At 49.2% G+C, this 15,086-nt stretch overlaps 1 protein-coding gene across 1 annotated transcript in view; it reads right to left on the reverse strand.

Annotated features, from left to right (window-relative positions):
- The window catches only part of SH3RF3 (SH3 domain containing ring finger 3), a 375,116-nt gene that overhangs the window by 43,929 nt on the left and 316,101 nt on the right, over nt 1–15,086 (reverse strand). Inside the window, exon 8 of the mRNA XM_008008347.3 lies at nt 13,551–13,870. Coding sequence (XP_008006538.1) covers nt 13,551–13,870 — 320 coding nt within the window. The remainder of the gene's footprint in view (nt 1–13,550; nt 13,871–15,086) is intronic.

Below are 15,086 nucleotides of genomic sequence, written 5' to 3' on the forward strand. Positions count from 1 at the left end.
TCTATTTCAGAAAATGGTAAAACAAAAGCAATACGCATTCCTAGAGGTACTGCAGAGATTAGTGCCACCATCAAAGACTTGAAGGATACAGGGGTGGTGATTCTCACCACATCCCTATTCAGCTCTCCTGTTTGGTCTGTGCAAAAGACAGACGGATCATGCAGAATGACAGGATTATCATAAACTTAACCAGGTGGTGACTCCAATTGCAGATGCCAAACAATATTTCATTGTTTAAGCAAATTAACCCACCACACCTCTTCGTATCTGGTATGCAGTGATTCATCTGGCAAATGCTTTTTTTGTTAGTAAAGACTGAAGCAGTTTGCTTTCAACAGGCAAGGCCAGCAAGCACCACAGGGGTAGATCAGTTCTCCAACTCTGTGTCACAAAATAGTGTGCAGGGATGGTGATCACCTTTGCCTTCCTCAAGATGTCATAATGGCCCATGACATTGATGGCCTTGTGCTGCCTGGACCTAGTGAGCAAGAAGTAGCAACTACTCTAGATTTGCTGGTAAGACGCCTGAATGCCAGAGGATGGGAAATCAATCGAATTAAAATTCCAGGGCCTTCTACCTCAGTGAAGTTTCTAGGGGTTTGGTGGTGTGGGGGCACACTGAGACATCCCTTGTAAGGTAGAGAAAAAGTGGTTGCATCTAGCTCTTCCTGTAGCCAGAGTAAAAAAACTGAGTGGGGCTCTTGGAATTTTTAGAGACAATATCCTCCTCAGATGGGTATACTAATTTGTCCCATTTATTAAGTGACCCCCAAAATTCATAGTTTTGAGTGGAACCCAGAACAACAACAAAAAAGGCTCTGAAACAGGTCCAGGCTGCTGTGCAAGATGCTCTACCCCTTGGGCCACATGACCCAGCAGACCCAATGGTGCCTGAGGCACTACTGTGGCAGACAGGGATGCTATGTGAGGTCTTTGGCAGGTGAATCACAGCGCAGGTCTTTAGGATTTTGGAGCATGCCTTTGCTGTCTTCTAAGGACAACTACGCTCTTTCTGAGAGATGGTTCTTGGTCCACCACTGGGCCTTGGTGGAGACTAAATGCTTGACCACAAGCCACCAATTACCATGCAACCAAAGCTGCCCACTGTGAACTGGTGTTATCTGACCCACCAAGCATACAGCTGGGTGTGCGCAGCAGCATTCCATGGCCAAATGGAAGGGTGTATACGTGATCGGGCTAGAGCAGGTCCTGAAGGCACCAGTAAGTTACATGAGGAAGCGGCCTAAAATGCCCATGGTCCCCACTCCAGCTATGCTGTCTTCTCTCATCCAGCCTGCACCTGTGGCCTCCAGGGCAGTTCCATTGGATCACACAGGAAGATAAGACTTGAGCCTGGTTCACAGATGTTTCTGCACCATATGCAGGCACCACGTGAAAGTGGACAGCTGCGGCACTGCAGTCCCTCTCTGGGACATCCCTGAGGGACAGCAGTGAAGGGAAAGCCTCTCAGTGGGCAGAACTTTGAGGAGTGCACCTGGTTGTGCACTTTGCTTGGAAGGAGAAGTGGCTAGAAGTGTGATTGTTTAATGATTCGCAGGCTGTGGCCAATGGTTTGGCCGGTTGTTCAGGTACTTGCGAGAAACGTAATTGGAAAACTGATGACAAGGAAATTGGAAAAGCACATGTGAAAAGACCTCTCTGAATGGGAAAACATGTGGTGAAATTTGTGTCCCATTTAAATGCTCACCAAAGGGTGACCTCAGCAGAGGAGGACTTTAGTAATTCCACAGATGGGATTCTGGGGAGTGCAGTCAATGACTGAGCTTCTTTCCTCAGCCATTCCTGTCATTGCCCAGTGGACCCATGAACAGAGTGGCCATTGTGGATGGAGGTGACACATGGGCTCAGCATCACGGATTTCCACTCATCAAGGCCAGCCTGGCTACGGCCACCACTGGATCCAATCCACCAGCAGCAGAGAGCAGCAGTGAGTCGTCAGCATGGCACCATTCTCTGGGATGGTCAGCATCCACCTGGGGGCAAGGTGACTACTTTGGACCACCCCCATCAAGGAAGGGACAGTAGTGTTTTGTCCTTACTGGAATAGACACTATTCACTCTAGATATGGATTTGTCTTCCCTACACACAATGCTTCTGCCAAAGTGAATATCCATGGACTTCAGAATGCCTTAGCCACCATCACGGTATTCTGCACAGCACTGCTTCTGACTGAAGAGCTCACTCCATAGCAAATGAAGTGCAGCGATGGACTCGGGCGCATGGAACTCACTGGCTCTACCATGCTCCCCATTGTGCTGGCAGCTGGCTTGACAGAATGGTGGAATGACTTTTTGAAGACTCAGTTACAACACCAGCTGGGTGACAGTCCCTTGCAGGACTGGGGCAATGTTCTCCAGAAGGCTCTGTATGCTCTGAATCAGCATCCAGTATATGGTGCTATTTCTCCTACAGTCAGGACTCATGGGCCTAGGAATCATGGGGCAGAAAGGGGAGTGGCACCACTCACTATGATCCCCAGGGACCCACTAGCAAAATGTCTGCTTCTTGTTCTCACAACATTATGTTCTACTAGTCTAGAGGTCTTGGTTCCAGGGGGAGGAATGCTGCCACCAGGAAACACCACAATGATTCCACTGAGCTGGAAGTCAAGACTGCCACCCAGCCGCTTTGGGATCCATGTGCTTTAGAATCAAAGGCAAAAACGGGAACTGCTGTGCTGGCTGGGGTGACTGATCCTGACCACTGCGGGAAACTGGACGGCCTTCCATAGTGGATGTGGGCAAGAGCACGTCTGGGATACAGGGGATCCCTTGGGGTGTCTCCTAGTGCGCTCTCAATCACAATGCCCCGTGACTGAGGTCAATGGAAAACTGTAACCACCCAATCCAGACAGGATTACAAATGGCCCAGACCCTTCGGGAGTGAAGGTTTGGGTCACCCCACCAGGCAAGGGTCCATGCCTAGCTGAGGCGCTTTCTGAAGGGAACGGGAATACAGATTGGATAGGAGACAAAGTAATTATAAATACCAGCCATGACCATGTGAACAGTTACAGAAATGAGGATTGTAATTGTTGTGTTTCCTCCTATTTTGTTATGAATATGTCTGTGTGAATGTGTACATGAAGCAGTACCTTTGTTTTCTTCTCTCTATCTCACCATGTAATATAAGTTGCACTGACTTTTATATGATATGATTATTATATGATAGTATTTAAGTTACAGGGTATCAAGAAGAGGAAGCATCATTCAAAGACTCTGAATCCTCTTCTGGGAAGGGCGTGTGCACTCTTGGTGTACTCAGGCTTGTTGTATCATCATGTTAGGCAGAAGTAAGACTTTGCTTTTGTCTTTATGTAGAAACTAAGTATAGTTTAGGGAGATGTCAAGTTGACAAAGGGTGGACAGTGATGGTGAGTTTTATGTCAGTGTAGCTAGGCAGGTACCCAGTTGTTTGAGCAAACACTAATCTAGATGTTGCTATGAAGGCATTTTGCAAATGTGTTAATATCTACAGTCAGTTTACCTTAAGTAAAGGAGATTACTGAAAGTACATACCTTGATAATGTGGGTGGGCCTCACCCAATCAGCTGAAGGCTTTAAAAGCAATCAGAGGCATCCTGTGGACAATGATTTTCTGCCTCAAGACTGCACAGCAACTCCTGACTGAGGGTCCAGCTTGCTGGGCTGCCCCACAGATTCAGACTTGCCAGCCTCCACAATCACATAATTCCTTAAAATAAATACATTATCTCTCTCTTAATCTCTCTCTCTCTCTCTCTCTTTCTCTCTCTCTCTCCTGCTGGTTCCGTTTCTCTGGAGACCCCTGACTGATACAAACCAATAACTAATTTTCATAGTATTTCCATTAGTAGAAAAAGACATTATTCCCATCTTAACACTACACAAACTGAAGTCTAGGGGAGTTGTAAGGTGACTTTAAAGTGAAGGAGAGAACAAATAAGAGTTAGAAGACAGATGATGTGTATGTTTATTGCAGCACTATTCACAATAGCAAAGACTTGGAACCAACCCAAATATCCATCAATGACAGACTATTAAGCAAATGTGGCACATATACACCATGGAATACTATGCAGCCATAAAAAAGGATGAGTTCATGTCCTTTGTAGAGACATGGATGCAGCTGGAAACCATCGTTCTCAGCAAACTATCCAAGAACAGAAAACCAAACACTGCATGTTCTCATTCATAGGTGGAAATTGAACAATGAGATCACTTGGACACAGGAAGGGGAACATCACACACCAGGGTCTGTTGTGGGGAGGGGGGAGGGGAAGGGATAGCATTAGGAGATATACCTAATGTAAATGACGAGTTAATGGGTGCAGCGTACCAACATGGCACATGTACACATATGTAACAAACCTGCACGTTGTGCACATGTACCCTAGAACTTAAGGTATAATAAAAAGAAAGAAAGAAAGAAGGCAGTTGATGAAGCCATAAATCTAGCCATTTCTGCTGGTCTTACAAAGAAATCCTACAGGAATAACACTTTCATGAAGTTGACCTATTGGTTCTATTTGAGATCCAAATAGAGTGTGAATCCTCTGAAAAGATGAATGAGTTTCATTCTTATGCTATATACAAATGTGTCTCGTAATTTATTAAGATGCGGCCTGGGAGGAATTACCAAGCAAGCACATAACTTATCAGGTGAATAAAAACCAAACTGTCCCAGGAGTGACTTCCTCTAGAAGGAGATGATGGTATGAAGCTGTCTTATTCCCGTGAGGTGACAGAGTGCCCTCCCCGGCTCCCCACCACATGGCCTGAGTGCCTGAAAAAAAAAAACAACAAAGTAAAACCACAATAAACAGAATGCCAAACCCAGGACTCTGTGTTCTTTCTCGGCATTGCCCTCAGTTATGGGACCAAAATGGAGAGCACTGGCAAGTGCTGTGGAATGTTCAGAGATGCCCCGCCATGCTGACTTTGTTGCCTTCTGGGAGGGACAGACGGCTGGGTCTGATGTGTAGGCATGACCTTCTGATGTAGTTTATGGGACGTGTGCTTGTTTTTCTTTTGAACTGATGCCATCACTGAGTTTTTCTGGGCATGGACGGCTGGAAAAAAATCCTATGTCTTTGAAAGCACTGTGAGAATATATCAGTTGAAAAAGAAGGCAGTCACAGCAGTAGACTTTTGCAGAACAGAATCTAGACTTGACATGGGAATCAAGTTGTGCCAGGGGCTCCCGGCCATGAAGTGTGTGCATCACCCGCCCCAGCCACATTGTCACACGCATCGCTTGCTTGTTCAGCTCATGTGGCACTAGAGTGCAGGATTTCACAGTAATCCTGATCAGTGATTCGTTACTAGTCGGTGCCCTTTAGGGAGGGTGGCAGAACCCTCACAACGATTACGTGTGACTCACAAATCCTTTTCTTTTTCTAAAGTGTATTACTATTTTACAGATGGATTTTGGTTTAATGCTTTGCAGTTGAAACCCTACTTCTGAGTAATAGTTTTCTTGAGTTCCCTTCATTGTTCAGGCTATAGGTCAGGTACAAAACTGCAATCTTAAACATCTTTTTCTATTTGTGTTTCTTGGCGGACATAGGATAAGTGAACCAGGAAATGGAATCTCCAGGGATTGAGGAGATAAATAAATGACATTTCACACATAGCTTGCACCAACCAATTAGGGCTCCCTTCTGAGTAGCCTACATCTCTCCATTTGTTGATGAATAAGTATATATATACATATATATATGTGTATATATACACACACAAGTATATATATTTTTATATGTATATACATCCTTATAAGTATATATATTTATATATACACATCCTTATAAGTATATATATTTTTATATATATACGCACAAAACAAAATTAAACCCCCCTTTGATCTTTTAGAGAAGCCTCAGGGATATAAGTTTTATATCTGCATGGATCATATAATTCTTCTGGGATCCAGACTTCGATTAACTATCAAATTCTTAATAATAATTTCGGCCGGGTGCGGTGGCTCAAGCCTGTAATCCCAGCACTTTGGGAGGCCGAGATGGGCGGATCACGAGGTCAGGAGATCGAGACCATCCTGGCTAACACGGTGAAACCCTGTCTCTACTAAAAAATACAAAAAATTAGCCGGGCGAGGTGGCGGGCGCCTGTAGTCCCAGCTACTTGGGAGGCTGAGCCAGGAGAATGGCGTGAACCCGGGAGGTGGAGCTTGCAGTGAGCTGAGATCCGGCCACTGCACTCCAGCCTGGGCGACAGAGTGAGACTCCGTCTCAAAAATAATAATAATAATAGTAATAATTTCTAATATTTTTGTCCTGAATACTATGCTATGCATTCATCAAACTAACTGAATTTACTCTTCCCAACAACTCACGGTGGTAGGTGCTATCATCCCCATTTCACAGATGTGGAAACTGAGGCATGGAAGGTGGAGAAGCTTGCTTGAAGTCACACAGTTGGTAAACAGGAGACCTGATTCACACTAGGCAGCTGACCCCAGGTCCACCCTCCGTGCTGATTGATCCACTGTGTCTTCCTTCTCCAAACTCAAGCTTCACTGGCTGTTGAGATGACCGTGGCTCTTGCTCCTTCCCTTGTCCCTGCCACTTCCTCAAGGCTCAGCGGCATGAGCCCCAGGCTCTTCTCCCCTGAGGAGAAGCTAACCAGCAGAAGCAGAGAATGGGGAGTGGGCACTTGTGGGTACTATGGAGCCTGGTTTCATTCCCAGTGCCCTACTTGTCATGTGGCCTTGGGCAGGTCACCTTGCCTCTCTGGACCTCATGTCCACATTTGTACCCTGAAAGGGTCACCGGCACTCACAACCACGCTGAGATCCAGAAGTCTCATCCCAATGCAGAGGCCTATGGAGTTTCTACAGGAGAACTGGGGACAGCCAGCTTCACTTGCTGTCCTGGGAGGGCGCAGATAACAAGAGAAGCCTCCAGGCCACCCCTGACCTCTGCTCAGACCAGGCTGGGCCACCACCCTGCCCCACTCACGGCCTGTGCTCTGACAGGACATTCCTAACTTAGAGAAAGAGGTTGCCGCTCTTGTCATCAGGGAAGTGATGCTCCAGCAGTTTACGCCTTCCAAAAAAGGCTGTCTGGAAAACTTCAGAATGTTTTTTGGCGGCTGGGATTAATGCTTTCAGGATGGGTTCATTTTCAGCTGCGCACGCTGGCTCCCCTTATCCCTCGGAAGACAGGCTGACAATGGGGGAACAGGAAGAGGACCTGGAGTCACCGGTGCTCCCAGCCACATGGGGCCGAGACTCTGTGAGCCCTTCTGCCCAGTCAACGCCAGTGCCACTGGCCAGCACAGCTGCCGGGCACGAGTGGCCAGGGCGGAGGTGATTTCCATGGCCCATGGCTGACTGTCAGACTCCTCAGTGACTTTGCTGTGGGGAAGACCCGAGGTTCCCAAGCCCCCCATGGACCTGGGAGCCCAGGGATGCATCAGGCTGTAGCTCCACCTGACCCCAGAGCATGGACTGAGGGGCTCCGTGAGCAAGCTGGGGGGCAGGTCTCCCCTAAGATCCACATGATGGTTCCCACGTGGGTGAGCTCAGTTCTGGGTGAGGTCAGATCCAGCCCCTTCTATCTCTGATGCCAGTGTCTGCAGGTGACAGCAGGCCCCTCCCCACTCTGGCTGGTGGGAGCGTGTGGCCAGCCTGTGCCGGCAGAGTGTAGCTGTCACTTTGGAAGTGAATAGGGCTAGTAACCCTGGAGAAGCTGGCATGAAAGCTGGCAGCGGCTGGCTTCCCACGCTGCCTGTCAGCAGAAGTAGGATAGACGAGTAAGGGTCTACCTATTGCAGGGTGCCTCTACTCGAGAGGAAATACATTGATAAGCCAGCGATTCTTCACTTTAGGGAGAGCTGCCTGGCTACTCGAAAGAGCTTCATCCTCAAGATTTCTTTGGATTGGATGTTCCTGGGTTTTCATTAAAAATATAATCATATTCCTATGTAATATAAGTGTATATGACATATGAAACACATATATATATATGAGATTATACGTATATTGAATGAGTGGGTGCACATATGTGTCCCACAGCTTCCATGCTCCAGACCAGGCCTTGCTGCCACCATTATGGGTCACTCTGTCAGGTCCTCTGTTCCTTTCACACCAAATTGGGTTTGCAGAGTCTTGATGACATAGGTCATGCCGTCCACACGGACTTGGTCAGTGACTCATTGTTGCACAGGTTCTGGCTGTGGTTGGGTCCAATGTGGACCCAGAAGGCGGACACCTAGGGCCCATTCTCCCCCCAAGGCCAACCTCATGGTCTCCTGCCAGCCGCTACCCTGGACGTCTCACTGTGGGACTCCTGGACAGGCCACGGTCTCCCAGGGACTGGGAGGTCACCACAGTCAGCACTTGAACCCAACACAGGAGGCGAGAGGCCAGCATTCCTGGTCCAGCTCCACTGCCGATGCTGTGTGGCCCCAGGCAAGTCTCTCAAGGTCTCTGAGCCTCAGGAACATCATGGAAAATGGGGAGTTTAATATAAAACATTTTTAGAGGCCCTTTCAAGTTTCAATATTCTATTACTCACTGAAACTAAAACTACCACACCCATAAAAGGAAAGTTACCTTTTTTTTTTCTGGCCTACAAAGAATTTCCCATAAGTTGTGAGAGTGAAAACTTACTGGCAGCAGTTTTTCCAATTCTCTTTAGTCTATAGTCATCACCAGGTGCCTTCTATGGGCAGGGGCTGTCGGCCCAAGGCTTTGAGATGTTTTTGAATTAAGTTTTATGTCAGGACTCGCACACAACAACACAGAAGCTCCCCAGTGTACCGTCCCTACTGTACGCTCAGCATGAAGATCTATGCTACCCTGTTTCATTCTGTTTATCCCGTCCAATCTAAATAAAAATGTGGTCCCAATCCACTGGACTGATCATTTGAAGAATGCTGCTGTGGAGTTCATGGCCGGGCCAGAGCCTCGGGGAACCTCAGCACCAAGGAGAGGGCTCCACAGAAGTCAGGTGGCTGGCAGGAGCGCTCTCACCGTGTGGACTTGGTCAACCGCACAGGGACAGCAAGGGGCTCAGAACCCCGAGGAGGCAAGGGGCACCACTCATGGCCTCGTGGCACCCATGGCACCCTCCTGCCCAGCACCTGGCAGATTTTGCAGTACTGAGAGGCTGGCAACGAGTCCCTCTTAGGGTTGCCTACTACCTCTCCCATCCCTGGCCCTCACCTTCGGGCCATGTCCTCTGGCCTCTGCTCGGGCTGGCCCTCAGCCGAGGATCCTCCCACCTGTGCCCCGGGAATCCTCCCCTGACCTGGGCTGACCAGGCACCTTTTTCGGTGACCCTCTATTCCCACACGCAGGTCCGTCACCTGCCATCTCCTGCAATCAATCGCCTGTTTACCTGTACAGCGACCTGTACTACACTCTGGCTCCTCCAGGCCAGGGTTGATCTTTCCATCACTATGAACCGCGTGCCTGCGCTCTGCCAGGTACATCCTCATGCTCCTTGCAATACACAGATGAGTCAGGGGTTGGGGCACAAATAAGAGAATGAGTGATGGCCGGCCAGGTGGTTAGGGATGCCGACTGCACGCAGCCCATTGGCAGGCACTGGCACCCTTCTCTTCTGGGTGACTCTCCCCTGGACTTAGGTACCCTGAGGGTTCATATCACCTGGTGCTGATGTGCTCACACAGTTTCAAAACCAGAAAACTGTCACGGATGGATACAATAGGCAGTGTTCCATGGTCGTTTCAAGCACAAAATTCATTTTTAAGTGCAAAAGGATAACTTAAATCCTGAAGATCACCTTTTAAAACCAGATTTGAGCTCTACTGTGTAATTTGTGGGTGTTGGGGGCCTGGCCACAGGGCAGCCCCTGCAGGGAGCAATATGATCAGGCAGGTGGGCGGGAAGAGACCCGGGCGAGTAGGCTGGAGAGGTCCCTGCATAGTCTGGCAGACGCCTGGGCCCAGAGAGGAGCTCTGGTTCAGGACTGGGTCTGTAGAAAGAACTGCCACTCTGTCTGCACTTGTATTATCCCCAGAGGCCTCCACACCACATCGGGCCATGCAGGGAGCAGAGTTCAAAGGCTGAATCCCCCTGGATATAGCAGCAGAGCACCAGCCTCCTGGGGACCAGTTTCCCGGGGACCAGCCTCCCAGGATCAGCCTCCTGGGCATCAGCCTCCTGGCACCAGCCTCCTGTCATTAGCCTCCCAGGACCAGCCTCCCGGCACCAGTCTCCCAAGGACCAGCCTCCTGGGACCAGCCTCCTGTCACCAGCCTCCCGGGACCAGCCTTCTGGGGACCAGCCTCTCAGCACCAGCCTCCTGGGGATCAGCCTCCTGGGACCTCGACCGTAGCCACTGACATCATACAACACAGAGCTGGTTTTGGTGCCTCTTCCTTCTCCATACTCAGGGATATGGCTCATAAATCTCCCATGCTCCTAGGAGAAAATTACTCCCTACTCTATGGTGCCCAGGAGCTGCATCAACCCTGACTTCTCTGTGGTACATGCGTGGAAGGGCCTGGGTGGAATTTAGCAGCACTGGTGCTAGGAAACTGCGCCACACTGAGGTGTGTGTCTCAGTGGACATGGGAGCGAGGAGCTCACTGTCTTTTCCCAAAGAAAATGTAACAGAAACAGACTGGAGAATACCGCCGAATGCTTTAAAAAACCTTTGCCATAATTAGACATGTGTACATCTATGATCAAGTTGCCCAAAGTTCGGAAGCCTGTTCAGCGTAGTCATGGCGGGCTGGGGCGCAGGAAGTGGCCTGTAGGGAGCGTGCTGGCCCCAGCCCCCTAGCCCAGCCCAGCCTGCTGGTGCAGGTCACACAGCCTCACTTGCTTCTGAGCAGTAGACTAAAATGACCATCATCTCTGCTCTTCTGCTACAAATGGCAGCTGTAGATGCCTTGGGCATTGCTGCAAATTGGGAGAAATTCAAGTGGGAACACAGACGGGAAAAATGTTCACAGCTGGTTTTGTAGACAGTGTTTGTCTTTGTTGGTTACGAGAGGTGGGAATGAAAAGCACACACAATGTGTGCGAGGGCGATGTGCTTCTCCACTGGGGTTTACTGAACCTCTGGGCACGAGCTCACATGGCCTCACAAAAACCACTTCCCCTCCTGCCTGGAGTGCAGCGTGGACTGCCCCCTGTGTGCCCACAGCATGTGCCCAGCCCCAAGCATGGCCTGCGCACTTCTGCTGCCCACAGAGGCTCAGGAGCTGCCAGGGGAGGAGGAGGCTGAGCCACTGTATGTGCATGGCAGGGCGTCCCTGCATGGTGCCTTTCATCAAGAGGGATGTTGGGGTGTCCTTTGGACTCAGCTGCTCTTTGCTGATATAGGACAACTGTTAGAGGGCATAAACCGTACGTGAAAGCGAAATAGTTGCAAAGTGTCTAATAGGCAGGCTAGGAACAGACCCAGCTGGTGTTCATTAGCTTCACATTTAGGTGCGTGATGGGGAACAGCACTGTCCTCCATGTAGATTCCTACAGGACTCAATGTCATAGAAACCCACTCAGCAATAGTCATATTGAAGCCAGTCCCATTTGCTTCACAAACTAAAGAGAGGGAATTCTTGTGCAAAGAACCAGAAATGCTGAAGGAACTATTACGGCCCCCACTTTCCAAATCTGCCCCTGGCTGTTCCTGAGCAGCTGGGAGGAAGGAAGAATGTTTAAGTGAGAGGGTAGGACTGTGAATCCCACCTCTCCCTCCTGATGAGACCCAGCCACATCTCATAACAAGAGCTGCAGGGCAGAAGGGAACAGATTCAAGACTGAACTGTTCTTCAAACAGATAGACACAAAACACAGAGCAACTGTGGCCCTTCAAGTTCGGTGCCCTGTTAGGCTGAAGCAGACCTGAGCTTTGCTAGCTGCATGACTCTGCCACACCAGTTAGCACAGGAACAACCATCGCTCTGGACTGAATAACACAGGTGGTGCTGAGGCCCTGCAGAACTTGGTGTGGCCCATGTCTGCCGCGTTCCCGGCTCATGCAGAGGACAGGGGAACAGGGCCTGCCTCCAGGGTAATGGGCAGAGAGCCCGCCAAGTCAGTGCTGTGTTTGGCAATGGCCTCGAGAAAGAGAGAGAGGCTGTCCCTGCCTGGAACATACCATCTAGTGTCCACGGTGCCCATCTAAGCCCTGGCTAAGACATCCTGATCCAAAGACTGATTTTATATGGAAAGATGTCAAAAGACCCACAGAATCAGTCAAGCCAAGAGAGAACAATCCCTAAACTGTTCAGGCAGCAAGGCCAATACACAGAGTGGCTCCCTGCCCAGGACCCAGTCCAACGCCCTAGGGATACAGTCTCAGGCAGTGCGTGGGCCCTGAGCCCTGGAGAATTGCTTACTGGATTTCACATGGGCGTCCAAAAACTTCATGTAAAAAAAACAGCAAAATATCTCATCAACAATTTTAAAATATAGGTTACATGTTGAAACAATAATATTGTGGATATTGGGTTTAATGGAATAAGCTATTAAAATGAATTTCACCTTTTAAATTTACTTTAAAATTAATTTTACTTTTTAAAAATGTGGCTACTTGAAAATTTAAAATTCGATTTGTGGCTTGTATTATGTTTCTGCTGGACAGCACTGATTTGGAAGTCTGGATTCTCATCCTGGTTAATCTAATGTCTAGGTCGGTGGCCACTGGAACAAGTTTCTTGGACTCAGATTTTCTTTCTTTTTCTTTTTCTTTTTTTTGAGATGCAGTCTTGCTCTGTTGTCCAGGTTGGAGTGCAGTGGCACAATCTCAGCTCACTGCATTCTCCATCCCCCAGTTTCCAGTGATTCTCCTGCCTCAGCCTCCTGGGTAGCTGGGATTACAGGCGTATGCCACCACGCCTGGTTAATTTTTGTATTTTTAGTAGAGACAGGGTTTTGCCATGTTGGCCAGGCTGGTCTCAAACTCCTGACCTCAGGTGATCCACCTGCCTCAGCCTCCCAAAGTGCTGGGATTAAAGGCTTGAGCCACCGTGCCTGGCCCAGATTTTCTTTTATGAAATCAGCACTTCACGGCTAAAACAATAGCTAAAAAACACACCAGCTATCAGGTCAGCATTCTCCTGTTCCTTCTCATTGCTACTCAGGAAATAGGCCTGTCCCATATGGTTTAACAGGTTGTGGACTGCACAAGGATGACATATTAAAGGGAGTGGGTGCTGTTCACACTGCACATGTAGATTTATATATCATTACAATATCCCAGCACGTGGCAATAAATATCTCGTTCTAACAAAATGAGTATATTACAATGATTTTACAACAGATGGAACTAAGGCATTTTCAAGAGGGGACACCTTTTTCCAATTTGCATGAGAAATGTAGCTGGACTTGCGATGGCCCTGCCAGCACCCAAGGCCTGCCTGATTCCTCTCCAACCAGCTGCTGTGGTGGTTTGGCTCCCTCTCTATCACATGCCTGGTTCATCTAGGGGCAGGCATTTGGTGCCCACATTCAAGCTTCAATTGCACAAATGCCACTGCCATCTAGTGCCAAAGAGTTACAGTAAGCAGCTGGCCTCGAGCTCAGGGCTCGTCCAGGATGGGCCTCTTACCTTTTCACTTTTCTTCTCGTCTAGTTTGCATCCTGTGTTGGTGGGGCTGGATGTGGACAGAACACCGATGGGCCCCCCTCCAGCCTCCCCGTTGAGGTTGGCGGCACTGACGTTGGGAGGTGTGATGGCTGATGCTGCTGATGTGAGAGGGATGGCCGGCCGCGGGCACATCTGCACTGGGGGCTGGTGGCTGTGCTGCGGGGACACCACCGAGTGGGGCCTGAGGCTGGTGGCAGGCAGGCGGGATGGAGAGTTCTGAGTGCGCAGGGGTGACACGGTGGCAGTTGGCCGGTCCTGAGCCTGGGCTGCAGAGTGGGCAGCTGGAGACGGGGTTGGAGAGAGAGCAGGATGAAAGGTTAGTCTGCAATCTGCCAGGCCTGCCAGGCAGCTGCAGTGCACACTCTTCTCAGGCTCCCTCCTCGAGCACTCACAGCCTCTCTCTCACGTTTCTCCACACCTGGCCACTTCACAGATGGAGAAATACGCCAAGAAACCCTGAAAATTCATTCCTATCTTCCAAAGCCCCAGGGATCGGGGGCCCTGCCACGGCTCAAAACACCCCTTTCCTCAGGTGGAGCTAAAACAGCTTTGCCAAGGTTGCCATGAACATGGGGCACGTTCCCAGTTCTATGAAGTCCTTTAACTCAGCGGTCCCCAACCATTTTGGCACCAAGGACCCGTTTCGTGGAAGACAATTTTTCCACAGACTGGGGCAGGAGAGGGTTTCGGGATGATTCAAGTGCATTACATTTATTATGTACTTTATTTCTATTATTACTACATTCTAATACATAGTGAAATAATTATACAGCTCACCATAATATAGAATCAGTGGGACCCCTGCGCTTGTTTTCCTGCAACTAGACAGTCCCATCTAGAGATGATGGGAGACAGTGGCAGATCATCAGCCATTAGATTCTCATAAGAAGCGTGCAACCTAGAGATACCGCATATGTGCGGCAGGGTTTGCACTCCTGTGAGAATCTAATGCTGCTGCTAATCTGACAGGTGGTGGAGCTCAAGTGGTAGTGCAAGCATTGAGGAAGGGCTGTAAACACAGATAAAGCTTTCCTTGCTCACCCAGCACTCACGACCTGCTGTGTGGCCCAGTTCCTAACAGGCCATGGACCGGAATTGGTCTGTGGCTTGGAGGTTGCAGACTCCTGCTCTAACTAATTTTCTCTGCTGTGATGAGCTAAAGCACTCAGAAAAATTTTGAAAATATGGTTTTGAAATATGCTTGTAAAATGCTCATAAAAGTAAAGCCTGTGAAAGCATCTTGGTGAAGCCTCAAGATGTCCCCTGAATTATTAAGCACCACTGCATGTAAACCGATCAAGCTTGGCTCTAGTTACTCTTGACCCCTGAACCGGCCCGGCTGGTCCTTGGTTTCCACGCTGGGTATGTGATCTTGCTGAGTGAGGGCTGAGCCTATGAGAGCTGCCTTGGCCAGAGACAACCGCAGGAAGAAAGCAGCGGACATTTCTCCCAGCAGCAGCCTGGAGAAGCCGCCCACCACCCTGCTGCCATCTGCCT

Source organism: Chlorocebus sabaeus, chromosome 14 (genome assembly GCF_047675955.1).
Source record: "Chlorocebus sabaeus isolate Y175 chromosome 14, mChlSab1.0.hap1, whole genome shotgun sequence".
In the NCBI taxonomy this organism is placed as follows: Eukaryota; Metazoa; Chordata; class Mammalia; order Primates; family Cercopithecidae; genus Chlorocebus; species Chlorocebus sabaeus.